Source organism: Dromiciops gliroides, chromosome 4 (genome assembly GCF_019393635.1).
Source record: "Dromiciops gliroides isolate mDroGli1 chromosome 4, mDroGli1.pri, whole genome shotgun sequence".
Lineage (NCBI taxonomy): Eukaryota > Metazoa > Chordata > Mammalia > Microbiotheria > Microbiotheriidae > Dromiciops > Dromiciops gliroides.
The window spans coordinates 381,049,455-381,065,841 of record NC_057864.1 but is presented as its reverse complement, the minus strand read 5'-3'; the positions used below and the strand labels follow the sequence as shown (position 1 = coordinate 381,065,841).

Genomic DNA, 16,387 nt, shown 5'->3' with positions numbered 1-16,387 from the left:
AGGAAGGAAGGAAGGAAGGAAGGAAGGAAGGAAGGAAGAAAATCTTTTAGAATATGAAGATGAGGAAACTGAAGGCTAGGAGATTAGGCAATTTACCCAAGGTCACAGTGATTATGTCAGAGGCAGGATTTAAACCCAGATATTCTGACTCCAAACAAATCCAGTGTTCTTTCCACTGTACCATGCTTATCAACTAAGGGAAGGAAGAATATGACCCAGATAAGTTGGAGATGCTTTAGGGCAAGTATTGAATGGACTCTGTTAGTTTAATTTGTATATATTTTAATCTGGTGACCAAGTTTAAAAGTACAGAAATGACTAGGTGAACAATCTACTCTGCAAGGGCAAATTGTTTCATATGCATAAATCCCATCTCCCCAACATAGATTGTAAACACCTTGTAGCAAGAAACCAGGTCTTATATTTTCCTCAAACCTTGCTCAATGTGTATGTTGTAGGGACTCAGATACTTCAATTCATCTGCCAAGTACTGTGTATAGACCTGTGCTGGAGGAAGTTACAAGGCTTAAATCACAAAGATCAGATTCGGAGCTGGAATGGCCCTTAGAGGTCATCTAATCCAAATAATGATCTTGTTGACCTATTCACATCTAGGAAGTGGATCCAGGAAGGCAATGTCTGGTCCCAGAATTCCCTGGGAATGAGCTGGTGCTCTTCAACCACCTTGGAAGTGGAGGCTTCAGGAAACTGTGGCCCAAAGAAGTTAAGTAATTACCCAAGTTGAGCAAGTGAGGAGGTAGGATTTGAAGTCATCCAGAAGCACTCTTTGAGTACATAGCATGTGTTACAAACTTGGGATACAGAGAAAACTGAAAACAGATCCTGCTCTTAAGGAGTTTACAATCTAATGAGGGAAATGACATGTAAACAATGACGTGCAGACACGATCTGTCATCTAGTTAGCTAGCTATCAACTTAGAAGTATTTCAGAGGAGAGGCAGCAGCATTAAGGAGGATAGGGAAAAGCTTCTTGCAGAAGGTGGGATTTTAGCTAAATCCTTTAGGGAAATAAAGGTAGCTAGGAAGCACACCATCAGAGAAGAGACTTCCAGGGATTGAGGGAAATGCCCCAATTTGGGAGATAGAATGTCTTGTGCAAATAGCGCAAGGGTTGTAGTGTTACTAGATTATAGAGTACATCTAAGAGTGCAAAGTGTAATAAGACTGGAAAAGTAGAAAGATTTTAAAGGACTATCAAAACCAAACAGGACTTTATGTCTTATCACGAAGGTAATAGGGAGTCTCTGGAATAGATTGAAAGGGTGAGGAGGTGTGAAGTGGGGAGGATTTGATATCATCAGACCTGACCTTCAGAAAGACTGTTTTTGATAGCTGAGTAAAGATGAAATGGATTTGAATCCAGGGGATTTGACTCCTAACCCAGTGCTTTTTTCACTTTCCCTCACTGCCTGATAAAATATAGTCCCTGCTCCAACAGAGTATTATAGTTTAGTAGGGGGATATGCAGAAGATCTCAATACAACATTATATTTTCAATGTTATAACATTACAAGTTATGCCATTCAAAAGTCACCAAGGCAAACGTTTTCATGACTCCATTTGGTTTACAAAATATAATGGCAAAAAGTGATCTTTCAATCCAATATAACCAAGAATATTGGAGGGTTTTGCCTCTTTTCCTAGAGTTTTAGCTCAGTTTTGAGCTGCTTATGGCAATGGAATGAATTGTATTTTCTTGTTTTGCTGACAGGCTGTGGAATATGAAGGCAAAATCTCATATTTATTTTCATTTTCTCCAGGGTAGCAGAAAAACAAAGCTGTTACTTGAACCATTCCACTTTGAAATGAAAGAGAAAAAAAAAAAAGTCCTGATGCCTTTATCTGGGAGTAGAGGAATGTTATTCAGCTGAATACTCTGAAGCACTTCCAAAACACTGTTTTTATAAAGTCTAATTCCTCCAAATTTCAGAAATACTACAAATACATCTTCTCCAATAAGACACAAGTTTCAGCTTGCAGATCAAATGAGATTTTTTTCCCCCTGTACTTTCTGAAGTCACATTGTAATATGTTTCTGTAGATGAGCCATAAGCAACTGCTTGTGTTTTCCTAACTTGGTTTGGCCAGGAGATGTGACAGTTGGCTAAGATGATCTTAGTAATCATTTGCCAAAGTGCCACACAATTTAATATTCAGCAGAAACCTTGCTGAGTGAGGCTGAGGGCCAAATTGAGCCTTGGCTTTCTGGAGAAAGGGGATTACCCTAAATAACCACTGTTCTAATGAAATGGCTGGTAGCACCCTGTAACTCACTGTGAAAATGAAGTTGGCCCCAAATCTGCCACTTTTCAGTCTGTGCAGTGGAATCAATGACTAGGTATCAGTGAGAAGGCAACCTTATCTTTAGCTTCCTAAGTAATGAAGATTTTCCTTGTGCTCTTTACTTAAAAAACTGAGGGCTTCCAAGTGAAGGAACTTACACAGATCTCAATCAGCCACAATGCTTAACATTGCATCAGTCAGTGATTAAAATAGAAGACTTTGAAGTATATTTGTGTCCCAGAAATCTGGAGACTGGCTACAAGTTTACTCCTATTGATTTGGCAAAGGAAATCTATGTCCCATGTTTAATTGGTGGCAGGTTATTTTCCAGCTGTCAAATAATCTTTTCCTATTGAACAGTCAGAAACAAAAACATTCACTCATAAAAGAATTTAATAATTTGGAATATTAACATCATAAGTATTTATTTGAAAAATATTTTCCATTTCAGGAAAATGGCAAATCTACTGTGCTAACTTCTTACTAATTTCAATTTATGCTCACAGTCATTTTTCTTCATCAAAGAGAGTGCTACAGAAAATATTTCACAAAGTGTTTAGAAAATATATACAATATCTCTCTCTTCCCTCCCCACCCTCTCATTTCCCTTTCAAAGGAAAGTTCATTAAAACAACAAAGCCAGACAGTATGAAGCTATGAAAAAAAGTAACACTTGAAGACACTAAAATAAATAAATATGTACAAGGGAGCCTATACTGACAATAGACAAAGGAAATCTTTACATTGCAAGCTATGATGACAAGAACTGAAAGCTTCTGAGACTGACAATTTGCAACTCTACTACATGGTAGTAAAAAAAAAAAAAAGGAAAAAGAAAAGGAAAAAAAAAAAGACAGTTCTCCACAAAGGACAATCAAGGCTAATGTAACCAAAGATCGGATACTATGGTTTAAGTCATTGTACTCCCTGAGTCAAATTCTTTCTCCTCTATCACACTTTTTTTTTATAATTTTGAGGGTTAGGACTTCAGGATTTTAACTTCAGGACTGAGGGTAGAATTTGACTCAATGTCTTCATTCTGTTTGTATATCTTCATGTGCCTTTATTTCTTCCTCTTTCATCTGTTGCAGGAATACCTTCCTGTCTGCTGGTGGGTATTATGAGGAATGTAAAATAGCCATTTGTTTAAAACTATATGTTAAACATTATCAAGTAAACCTACTTCTGGGGTTGAAATGGGCCAGCGATAAACTGCTAACTAAACTCTATTATGAATCTCTATAGAATGGCAGATTAGCGTGGTGGATAGATTGCTTAGGCAAAGGCAGGGTGAGTTCTCTGAACATTTAAGTTCAAGTTTTCAGTAAATTTAATCTCATCTAAGAGAGGCTCTAATAGGGGCTCTTAACCTTGGGTCCTTGAATTTTTAACTTTTAATATATTTTATATTTAGATAACTATATTTAAGTCATTGATTTCCATTATAATTCTATATATTTATACATTTAGAAATATTATTCTGGGAAGGCACCCACAGGCTTCACCAGACTATCAGAGATTCAATACAAAAAACCCCACACACAACAGGTTAAGAATGAGGGTTCTACAAAAATGGTAAGATGTCTTCTTTTCTGGTAGTTAGCGTTTGCTTCTTAACTTGCTTATTTTGTATTATAATAGCTAGATAGGACACCAGGCCATCTCTCCTGGGGTAATAATTCAAGTCTTCTTCTGCAGAACCAATCAAAGGGAATACTAGCAAAAACTCACTATCTCATCACTTGATGACCTCATCAGGCTAGTTAAGAATGGTAACTCCTTCCCAGCTGAGAATCAGTGAGAGTCTTTGAGACAAGTTGCTCAGAATCCTTGGCTATGGCACTCAAAGATGTGTTACGTTTTAAAGCATGTTGGGATCAGTTTGAGTGGCTTTAAGGTAAAGAACTAGGCTCAGGCTGTTCTTAGATACTGGGCAGACCATAGACTCAGATTGCCAGAAAGACATTTAAATAACTTTCCTGTCCAGGTCTCCAAGCAGGTCGGCTCTGCTCACAAAGCAGCATTTCTCACGGTTGGGGTAGCTGTCTACCTAGAAATGGATGCTTTCCATGCTGTTTCCCAGATGGCATGGAGTGAATATTAAAAGTACAGCCTGTGTGTGCTAAAGCAAATTCTGAAAAGGCTTCATTTAACACAGCCATTGCTGTAAGCAAAGTAAAAATGCACTCTGCTATATACTCTGTACCTACCAAACATCCATTCTCTGTGTGTTAGCACCCTAAAAAAACAATTAAGGCTCTCCTTGTGTGCTGGAAAATGTCACCCATATATATGCAGTCAGCAGAGTGAAGCCATATTGTAACACCCCAACTATGATCTATTAGTGCCAGATTCCCTCACAAACATACTATTTCACGGTACATCCACACAACTTATGCACAGACATCCCAACGGCAGACACTGAAGACTCAGGGGATGTGTAACCTCTTAGTGGATAACCAGCTACCGTGGCTGTCTGTAGGAATAGATACTTGAATAGCTGGCTGGATTCCCAGTGTGTACACTTTAAACCCTTCCATGTTTTAGAATAAGGGAACAGAGGGGATATATAGCTAATATTCTGTCCCCCATGAAAGTAGGGAAAAATCAGTTGGCTTGGAAGATAATAGGATTTTCCACATATATGTATATATAAATATAAAACCGTGGTCCAGCTTCTGAAGGGGTATGACCTTGGCTCCTTTCTCTTTATGTCACGTTCCTTAAAATGGTGGTAACTGTGTCCAGAGATGGAATCATCTTTGCCCTTCGGCATTCCCAATTATAATTTAAAAAGGAGAAAGAGGTGTCTTAATTGAGCTGTTTGGTACTCTCTAGGAGGAATGTACTGGTAAAATGTGAACCCTGACACTTCTTTAACTTGCAATGCTTACATTATATTGTCTGATGGTGGTTTATAAATTACATGAGAAACTGTGAGACATCTCAAAATTTGGCATGCTGTTGACAAGGGTATAGATGTTGGAGAAGCTCATTTAAGAAGCTAAAGTGTTAAACAACTAGCTTTGGTATAGTAAAAAATAAAGTAATAAATGATCCTTTGTAATCTTTGGATAACAGTATTAAAAAGTATGTTTTTATCTGACTGAAATTTCACTTACAAGCCAGGCATATGAAGGAAATATGGAATCAACACTGGGGAAGAACTCATAGGAAACCAGCCACATATGGTGATGAAAATTCATGTTTCCTTCCATGTAGGGGAAGAATGTGTAGCAAACGATAATGTCCAAAACAATTCAACATCAGTGTAAGTTCTGAACTGGGATCGATTTTTGACTGTTCTTTTTTCCTTCTCTTCTGGCTTTTAAATATTCTTCATTTCTGATTGGTGTGATTCAACTATAAAAATATGTAGTGTTCCCTGTGGCAATTGACTCATGTTGCTGTCAGAGAGCTGAGGTTTAGGGGATGGTCGAAGATTCCAACATGGGGGAAAGGCACAGATGAGCTCCATCATATATTTCACAATAGTATTTGTAATAAAAACATATCTTTCCAATATATAGTATTACCTAGGTAATGGCACATTTACATTTGGGAGTTCTACTCTTTGCTTTGCCTGTGGGCCAAAATCTATTTGTGGGTGGGAGCCGATTTCTATGTTTGTAATAAGACCCAATTAAAACTTTGTGCTGTGGCCAAAAGTGTCTGACATGATGATGTTTTTGTAGAAGTTGTCTGAGTGAGCGTTGCAGTAACCCTTGACCTTGTCAATGACCTGATGGACAGGGATGATTGATGTTTGTTCTCCATCCGGATGGGTAAATTTTGATGAGGACTTGTCCACAAAAACACTCTCTGTGGGAAATGAAACAAGAAATTAGGTCACAATCTGGGCAGGTTTTATGCCTGAGCTGCTGAGTATTATTACTATGCATTATTCATTAAAAGCACATAGGTAGCAGAGCTTTGCAGACTATGATCTACTTCCTTCATTCAACGGCATTGAGCATTATTCCAAGGTTAAGCAGTGGGCTGCCAAGCATTTCTGAATCTAGGTGTTTTGAGGGGGAGGGGGCGTGTTTCATGTTCAAATTAAGAGCCTAATGTTTCCTTATATGTTAGTTTAATTTCTATATTTTTAGGATGGGGAGTATATGAATGATATTTTTATAACTGACATCTTTCAGAAAGCCAAGGAAGAAAGAAAATTTGGAAACTGCTTAGGAAAAGTATCTGAGACAGACAAATCAAAGCAAAATTGTGCTTACATAAAAACACTGTCACAAAATATATCAAAAGTGATTAGAACAACTTGGAAAAAACCCAATATGAATTATTTTTCCAATGCATGCTAAGAAATAATATTTTTAGTCTCTGGGATTATTGGAATTTAGGGGGAAAACACCTTTCTGAGTTAAAAATGTAGAAGTCAAAGATTTTTTTTAAGAAATATCTTTCCATGTAAACATATAATCCCACTTTTGGATAAGGACTAGGCCTATGATATCATTGGTATAAAGAACTCACATAGAAGAAAACTTGAAAGCAGGTTGGCACTTTCTTTGCAATTTATAGGCTTAGAAAGTTGCCTAGAGCAATGGAAGGTTGCGCCAGTTTCTCAGCATCACCCAGATAGTATAAAAAATAGGTAACACTTGAACCCAAATCTTCCTGTTTCAGAGGCTGATTCTCTATCCATTGTGTCATGCTGCCTCAAACTCAACAATCTTGGTAGTTACATAATAGCTTTGAATAACTTTAAATGAAATTGATAACATAGGAAATCATGGGTTTGTAGATTGGGCAAATGGAGTTGTGCTACATATTGGTAAACTACCTCTTGGATAATGCTTCCTTATTGATAATTTGCTTCCCAAGCAGATTCCTAAATTTGGGTCTGAAGACCTTTGGAAAATATTCTATCCATTCTAATGCTTTTAGATATATTTCACTGTCCTCATTTGGTCCTAAACAATTGGTACAGTGGAATGAGCACTGACACTGGAGTTGAGGCAGCTAGGTGGTACAGTGCTAGGACCGGAGTTAGGAAAACGGGTTCAATCTGACATCAGATACTAACTAGCAGCATGACCCTGGGTGATTCACTTAACCTCTGTTCACCTCAGTTTTATGAATTATAAAATGAGTATAATAACAGCATCTACCATGCACTGTTGTGAGGATCAAGAGATAATATTTGTAAAGCACTTAACGGTTCTGGTATATATTTGGCACTATATAAATGATTATTTCCTTCTCTTCTTCCTCCTTTGGAGTATCTGGGTTCAAATACTACCTCTGACATACTACCTGGGTGATCCTGGACAGAAGAAAAGTGATTTAAGCTCCCTGGGCCTCAGTTTTCTCCTATGTAAAATGGGACCAAATGGACTTTGAAGTCACTTCCACTCAAGATCTATGATCTTATCCTAGATTATATTCTTCCAACAAAGACCAAATTACAGTACTACCCTAAATTCAGGCAACAGAGCTCCCTAATAATGAACAACACCCATTCTCTTCACGGGATTAGACTACATTGGTGAGGCTCTTATATGCATGTCAGAGTATATCAACTGCCTTTGGTCTTGCTCCCTTCTACTTTTTGTACAGAAGGCAGAAAGAGAAGCACACTATGAAATGACAGAACTCTTTAAACTCAAGGCATATTATGTTTTCTGCTATGGCCAGTGTACAGCATAAGCGCACAGTTGTTAAAGAAAATCATGACCACCATATGTACCACATTCTTTCAGTTCTTATCTTGATCTGGGGCATACATGAAATAAAATATGGATTAAAATAGGAAATGTTGCTATCAACTCACACAAAGGAAATATGAGAAAAGAACAGAAAGTCATTCAGGAAAAGAAGAATGGGTAGACTGAAGCAGCAGATTAATCGTTCTCTGATGCTTGTGGAAAGAAGGCTCTCAGTGAGTCAGGATTGCTGACCACAAACAAGCTTCTGAACAGGCCAGTTGTGCCTGGCTTTTCCTAGTTCATCTATGCACTAGCCAATGGTTTTCTACTGGAGAAGGGGATTTGTATAAAGAATCTCTCACTAATGTAACCTTTGCTTGATTTAAAATAAAAACAACCCCTTCCCACTCAAAATTTGGAAACCTTTAATCTTATATTTATAATTCCTTAAGGACTCCCCATGTAGTAATGTTTTCTATACTTGTTGCACATCTTGGGCTGTCTCCAGTCATCCTGATAATATATCTTGCCACTGGACCCCGGTGGCTCTGGAGGTAAGTAAGGCTTATGACTTTGCACAGCCCTTTCTCACTTAAATCCAATTTATTTTAAGTCATGACATCCGTCATGGTCCTCTTTGGAACAAAGGACAAACAACAACAACAACAACAAATAACTTGTTGCAGATTCAAGTTTTTTCTACTTATTTAAAACTTTAGCCATTCTTCTTCTACCCACATACCTGCTTTCAAACCTATGCCCTGATTTATTGGTCTCCTTAGGCAATTTTTGTACAGAACAATAATTCAATGTAAGTATCATTCCTAATATTTTCAGTAAATCCAAATAATGGACAAGATAGAACTAGAACATAAATGAAACACTGAAAACCACTGGCTAGGGGTGTGAACTTTATTGGTCCTTTGCTACATTTTTAAGCAGATAAAAATTTTTAAGGAGCAGCCCCAGAAGAGCTATTTCCTCATTTACCACTTCTACAAATGTACCATGGTACACTCTGCAATTCATAAAAGCAGTATGAAGACAAGATTCTCTACCCCCTTCCTTGTTTATCAGCCTTCTAGCACAGGCTGTTTTACTGCTTTGGATGTCATTGACATGGATGCAAGTGCATGGTACATTTCTTAGAAGGACAGATTTGCAGACACCCCATGCAGAAGACAGCCAGAGCACTTATTTACTTGCTGAGAACTTCAGAAATTCCAGCCCGCGATCTGAGAGCATCACTGTGCAAAATGAGCTGTACTGTGCAGGACAAGCAGGTGTTTGTTTTTCCTGAGGCAGCTTGAAATTTTTTGGCTATATCCATGCAAATATTCATTCCCCCATTACCTTACTGATATTTCATGCATTTGATAAAAGGAATGAATATTTTACCTGAATGATCCACCTTTGTTGAAGGAATGCTCTTAGAAGACATTATCTATGCCATAAACATATGAATGTCTAGGTCAATTTCAGGGAATAACAACTAAACCTACAGCCATGATATGCATTAAGTGCACTGTTAAAGCCCCCCCCCACACACACACACGCATGCACATACAAGCATTCACACGCACACACATACACACAGAGGCAGATCCTGCCCCCCATGTCTAAAATGGCTTTGTCCCAAACATTTGTAAGTCAGTTTGAGTTCAGAACACATTTTCCCATCAAAACTAAATTCTCCTATTAGTGCACAAAAGCCTATTTAGGATTATAATACTAATTTACAAACAATATTCCTGAGAGTGAGAGGCCATGCAGGGCATAAAGAGAAGCAAAAGTGTGTCTTCCCTTTGTTTTTGGCCTATGCACAATTTAGAGACCCATCTTTGATACTTCCTTTTTTGCAACCTTTTCCACCCTCCTTTACTCACTACCTCCCTAGGTTCTTAGAGCTTTCATAATGTGCTCATCATTGCCTACTATAGTGCCCCACTCTCACCTGATTTACCACCTAAAGTATTCCATGTTCCAAAATTGTTTAACCTTTCTTTCCACTTAATCAAGATTCATATTTCCTCAATTATAGATGCCTTCAGGTAGATATTAAGAGGAAGGCAAGATGAATGAACTATTTTATAGTAGTTTCTGAGTAACTGATAACCCTTTCACTATCCCAGAAGTATTTCTATTTTTAAGAGAATGCATGGCAACCCAAATGAATCTAAAATTTGGTGGCATTTCAGGCAATGTAACACAGCCCAGTGAAAAAGATTTGGGGCTATTGGTAGGAAAGATTATCTTTTTTCAAAGAGGAGATAAATGCAGGGGCTGGGGGAGAAATAAGTCAGAGGCAAGTTAGCCCTCCGGAAGTCTTGCACTTCCTTTAAACTGTCCTGCTTTTCAAAGTGTCTTCTATTCCTCCATGTCTGAACCCACAGAGGCAATAAAACCTCAAATTTTTCAAAAAAGCTTTCCTGACAGTTCGAGCGGAGGCTCTATTAGTAGGAAGAATGGCTCCCTATTCCATTAGACAGGGATAGCTCTTTTATGTGAATTGCTTGTGCTTCCTACATCAGGAACTGACTAAGTGTACATAAGACACTTCAAACAATTCCTTCCCCAAAATGTGATATAAGGGCATTTGAACATAGACACCTGGTATCTAAGTGCCAAAGATGCCAGTGCTACAGATAACATGTCATCATTTTTCCTATGTTCTAATATTAAACAAATGGAGTAGCTTTTCATTATACTCTTGGAAGACTTCTCAACCTGAAAAGCATTACTTGTTTTTAATCTAAATAGTTTCTCACCAAATTCCTACTTAGTCATTTAAAAGGAAATGTTATTTCCCTTTGGAAACACTTTACCAAAGACATTTAATGGAACATACAGGTTTTTTCCCCCATTTTTTTAATATCTCATAAGCCATCAGAATATTCCACAGATCATAAGCCTTTTCCATAATGTTTTCATTAACACTAATTTCACGAACTTAATGTCAGACACACATCATGAAAAAATTTCAGATAAACAAAGAAGAAATAGTCATGACAGTTAAGATGACACTTTCTCTGTGTTTTTCCACACATCATAGAGGAAGGTCCAATTGCAAAGGATTGTTCTACACTGGGAGCTAAGAATCTTAATCTCAGACAAAATAAGCATTGGGTGTTATTCCCTCACTATAAATGACTGAGAGACAACTAGAAAAATCACTGAAACAATCCCACTCCCAATTTTGGTATTTTTTAACTAGAGAAAATTATATTCTAAAAATTATGTGATTTTGGCTTCTTTTGTTTTGGAATGCTGGTGCTATCAATGTTGATATAACCAAAGTGATGCAAAAACAGATACAACGTAAAATAATAAAAGACCCAGTCAGGTCAATTAAGTGAGAACAATAGGACTTGCTCCTTTTGATATTTTTTCATAATTAAAGGATATACCTATTTTCCCAATGCATTAGAGAGATAGCATGATGTAATGGAAATAGTGCTCAACTTAACATCGGGAGGACATGAATTTGAATCCCACCCCAGACATTTAACTGAGTGACCTTGGATAAATCACTTAATCATTTGGAGCCTTAGTTTCTTAATCTGTCAAGTGGAGATAATGAAACCTATCAGCTTCTCTGATTATTATCACCAAGAGGATTTCTGAGATATTATTGAAATGACTCACCAGGATGGCTGTTTCTTTTGAAGTATGTAGTGGAATTGGATTTAGATTTGGATGTAAGATAGGTCGAGTTGGAGCCAATGGAGCTTGATGACAATGACTTCCCCAGATTATCTGAACTTTTCTTGATGATATTAGTAGCTGTCTTGCTCCAGTCTGAAAAACAGAAAGATGCTCTTTTTCTATTGTTCTGCTTCACTTACTATGGAGTTTTATTACTTATTCACCAGGCATTTCAGTCATATTTCCACGTACTTTATTTTTAGGATAACTCATCACAAGTGTCTCTATGAGTAGCTTCATGATATCTGGTGTAATAGCACTGGCAGTGAGAAGATAACTAACTTATTTTGACCCAAATGTGTGGTTGTTTTTTAAGATCCATTTAAGTTGGATTTATTTGAAGGTGAAGATCCAGTGGTTTTATCATGGCCTTTATATATTTCATACAGATTACTTCATTACTAAAAGGGAACCAAAAAGTACTTTTGCATAAAGGTAAAAGAGTTACTTTAATTGGTGAATTATTTCTTTAACAGTAAAGTTGAACATTTTGATGCCTGAAGAGTAAGAAAAGAACTTTGATTTAATTAAAAACTGCTCAGATAGAAAGCTAGCTAGCTAACTAGAGATAGGAAATTTTTAATAATTTCCTTTTTTCTTTGTTATTATTTATCCTTTTTTTTTCTACTAGCAAATTGGATTTTCCTTTTTTTTTACCTTTTTTTGGGCGGAGGGGTGGCAATGAGGTTTAAGTGACTTGCCCAGGGTCACATAGCTAGTAAGTGTCAAGTGTTTGAGGCTGAATTTGAACTCAGGTCCTCCTGAATCCAGGGCCAGTGCTTTTATCCACTGCTCCACCTAGCTGTCCAATAGGAAATTTTTAGATGGGATGTGAGCAGTTTTGGACAAAAAATATTCTGTGGCTTAAATCACCTTGTAAAATATATAGGTCAATGCCTCATTTGTATGCAAACAGTCTAGTTCAAAGGAGAATAGAAAAATAATTTATTTTAAAAAATCAGAATAATATAAATACAACCAAATATAGTTTCAAGGACCCAAAATGAGATACTGGACTGTGTTGAGAACTCAGAGCTACAGGGAATTGGACCCTATAATTCATTTGAGTGTAACTTTTAAAACAAGGGGGGGGGAAACCTTAAGGGAATAAAATTAAGAAATTAAGAGAAAGGGAGAGAAGAAGAGGAGAGGGAGAGAACTCATAACTATTTTGAGACTAGGGGTTTGCAGTGCCCAAAGACTGTGATGAGATTGTTCTATAGCTTAAAGGGAACTGCTAACTTACACTTTCTCAATCTTCCTTTAAGCTGGCTATAAGTTCAAAGAATTTGTAAATGTTCTATAAGTTCAAGAATAGAAAATAATAGCTCAAGAATAGAAAAGAAGAGGATTTATTTAATGGTGATGACCAGTAAAGTGGTAACTAGATAAAGGACTTTGGGTTATGCATTTGTTCCTGAATAGATCAATGACATGAAAACCAGCAGTCCAGTGTTGTAAGTTACTCTAATAATGTGACTTCTCTGTGGGGGAAATTATAGCAAGTTTTTTTTTTCCCTGTTAAAGGTCTCATTTCTCAAATATATAGGGAACTGAGCCAAATTATAAAAATAAGAGTCATTCTCCAATTGATAAATGGTCAAAGGATATGAACAGGCAGTTTTCACATTAAAACTATCTATAACCATATGAAAAAAATGCTCTAAATCGCTTTTGATTAGAGAAATACAAAATAAAACAATTCAGATACCACCTCACACCTATCAGATCGGTCAATGTGACAGAAAAGGAAAGTGACAAATTCTGGAAGGGATATGAAAAAATTGCTGGTTAAACTGTAAACTAATCTAGTCATTCCGGAGAACAATTGGAAACTATCCCCAAAAGGCTGTAAAATTGTGCATACCCTTTGATCCAATTATACCATTACTAGGTCTCTATTCCAAAGAGATTTTTGAAAAAAAAATATTCCAGAAAAATATTTGTACAAAAATATTTATAGTAGCTCTTTTTGAAGTGTCAAAGAATTGGAAACTAAAGGGATGGCTATCAATTGGGGAACAGCTTAACAGGTTGTAGTATATAATAATGATTGAATACTATTGTGGTATAAGAAATAGTGAGCAGAATGGTTAAAAAAACAAAAACAAAAAACTTGGGAAGTCTTATATGCAAAGTGAAGTAGGTAGAACCAGGAGAACACTGTAAAGATGATCAACTGTGAAAGATTTGGCTACTCTGATCAAGATAATGATCCAAGACAATTCCAAAGGACCAATGATAAAAAATGTTATCTGCCTCCAGACAGAGAACTGAGAAATACTGAATGCATACTGAAATATACATTTTTACTTTATTTCCCTTGGGTTTTTTTTTGAGTTTATGTCTTTTCTTTTGCAATATGGCTGATATGGAAAGATATTTTACATGACTTCAGATATATAATTGATATTATATGGCTTGCCTTCTCAAGGGGTGTAGGAGGGAGAGAATTTGGAAGCCAAGATTTAAAAAAAAATGATCATTTTTTGGCTTATTGCCAAGTAAATGGTTATGTTTAAGAGCTAAAATTGTCATTATTATGAGTGGCTTTATTTTATATAAATGGCAATACATCAGTGGGGGCTCACAAGAGGATACAAGTGAGGACACACACATTACAATTTGTTTTACCTGAGTTGTCTGCTAAACGAAATCTTCCACAGCACAGATGTCTTCTCCATTGTTTCTGAACATTCTCTTTCATAGCACAGTGGAATACAAATATAAATAACCCTGAAACAACAACAAAAATTATTATTTAAACAACCCTCTGATCATAATTTCTACAGAAGAAAATATTGTTTCCAATCTTAATTTCTCAGGACTATAATGGCCAGAACTAGGTTGTAGGAATAGTATTTTTTAGGACAAAACTGAACAATAGGGATATGATGGAACTAGAAAGGTTACAATTAATTTGATCAAAATATTCTTATTCTCTTTTCAAATAACCAGAGTTACTATTGTGCATGTCACAACCTGGAAAAAAAAAGTTATTAGTACATTCTAGGTGATGGTAACTGGCATACTGGAAAGAGTGCTAATCTTTGTGTCAGAGAGCTTAGATTTAAATCTTGAACCTGCCGTTCAAGCTAATGCCCTGAGACAAGCTACCTATTTTCTCAGACATTAATTTTTTTCATCAATAAAACTGGAAAAAATCCATTTGCCCCGATTACTTCACATAATTTTTGATACAATTATAGAATCTCAGAATGGGATCAATCTAAAAGACTAACTAGTCCCATCTGTGCCTGAACAAAATTCCTCTCTACAATGTAGTATCTAACAACTAGTTTTCCAGATTTGCTTGCAGATCACTAGGAAGACGAAGTCACTACTTTTTGAGGCAACCCATTCCATTTGGTTGCATTTCAATATAGTTGGTTTCCTTTATAATCCTATGTATTTTGTTTTATGTATTTAAAAATATTATTCTGAGAACTTCATCTGTATAATCAGATTACTAAAGGAATCCAAGACCAAAAAATCAGCCCCCAAAAACTGAATAACTCCTGGTTTAGAGAGACTGGAGCTATCAACAGGCTAATTGGTCAGGTTTTGGGTCCTAGAAGAAAAGACAGATTTCTCTACCCCCAGCAGTTACTAAAACTATCTAAAACTATGGCTTAACCTCAGCCGGCCTGTCCAGGGGAACAGTGCTGGGTGGGAGTGGGGATGAAAGACTATGGACCAATGCAGCCACAGATTTAGTTATTTCAGGAGCCTGTCTGACAATACCTCCCATCCCCAAATCCATAAATATTTGCTTAAGGTCCGAAAATCTTTTAGCAAGAAAACAATTCTTTAATTTTCAAACAGACATGAAAGGCTTAAAATGAATGTTCTGATATTTTGCTGTAAATAGCTTTCAGATGAAGTTATAATAATTATCAGATCCTCTCCAGATATTGGAGGAGGGGGCATTGAAGAGAACAGTAAAGTATAGTATACCTGTAGTAGGTTGAGAGGTAGTCATCTAGGGGGAGGAAGAGCATATAGAAAGAAGAGGGCAGGAATAGGGAACATAGTTTCACAAGGTTTGCTTAGGGTCAGCTGAGAAGAACCCAACAGAAGCTAGGCATTAAAAAGGTTTTTGTCAAGAAGTTGAAAAGGCAAAAAGCTTTGCTTCATGTGAAGATTAAACACACATTTGCCATATATCTCTACAAAGATCTTTACAAAGAAGTTTCATAACAATTCCTACTTATTAAGCTATACTATAGGCCAGCTTAAGCAAATAGTTCCTTGTGAATGTGACATACCATAGGATCATGGATTTTATGGTTAAAAGGGACCTGAGACAATTAAATCCAGACTCCTTATTTTTCATAGAAAACTGAGGCATATAAAGGTTAAATGACTTGCCCAGGGTCACCCAGATAGTAGGATTTTAACCCAGATTTTCCTGACTCGAAGTCTAGTGCCTGATGCACTACCACAATATCTCTCAAGTATCCAAGGGCTAGAGTTTGAAAGAGCCACAAAAGGCTATCCAGTCTAGGCCCCTTATCATATAGATGAGGAAACAAGATGTATAAATGACTTGCCTAAGGTCAAACATGCAGTAAATGTCAGAGGGAGGGATTTTAACCTCAGGTCTTCTAATTCCAGAGCCAGTATTCTATCCATTGCTGCTTAATTCAACTTAATGAGTATGTTAATAGTTTATTGTATATAATTATTAGGGGTATTAACTAGAAATG

The 16,387-nt window shown here is 36.7% G+C and overlaps 1 protein-coding gene across 1 annotated transcript in view; it reads right to left on the bottom strand.

The window, feature by feature from the left end:
* Positions 1–2,577: 2,577 nt before the first annotated feature.
* The window catches only part of ADGRG6 (adhesion G protein-coupled receptor G6), a 197,407-nt gene continuing 183,597 nt past the window's right edge, over positions 2,578–16,387 (bottom strand). The window contains exons 23-25 of the mRNA XM_043963975.1: positions 14,313–14,414; positions 11,619–11,771; positions 2,578–6,126 (exon numbers count right to left, since the gene is read on the bottom strand). Of these exons, the coding sequence (XP_043819910.1) occupies positions 5,948–6,126; positions 11,619–11,771; positions 14,313–14,414 (434 nt within the window). The 3' untranslated portion in view covers positions 2,578–5,947. The remainder of the gene's footprint in view (positions 6,127–11,618; positions 11,772–14,312; positions 14,415–16,387) is intronic.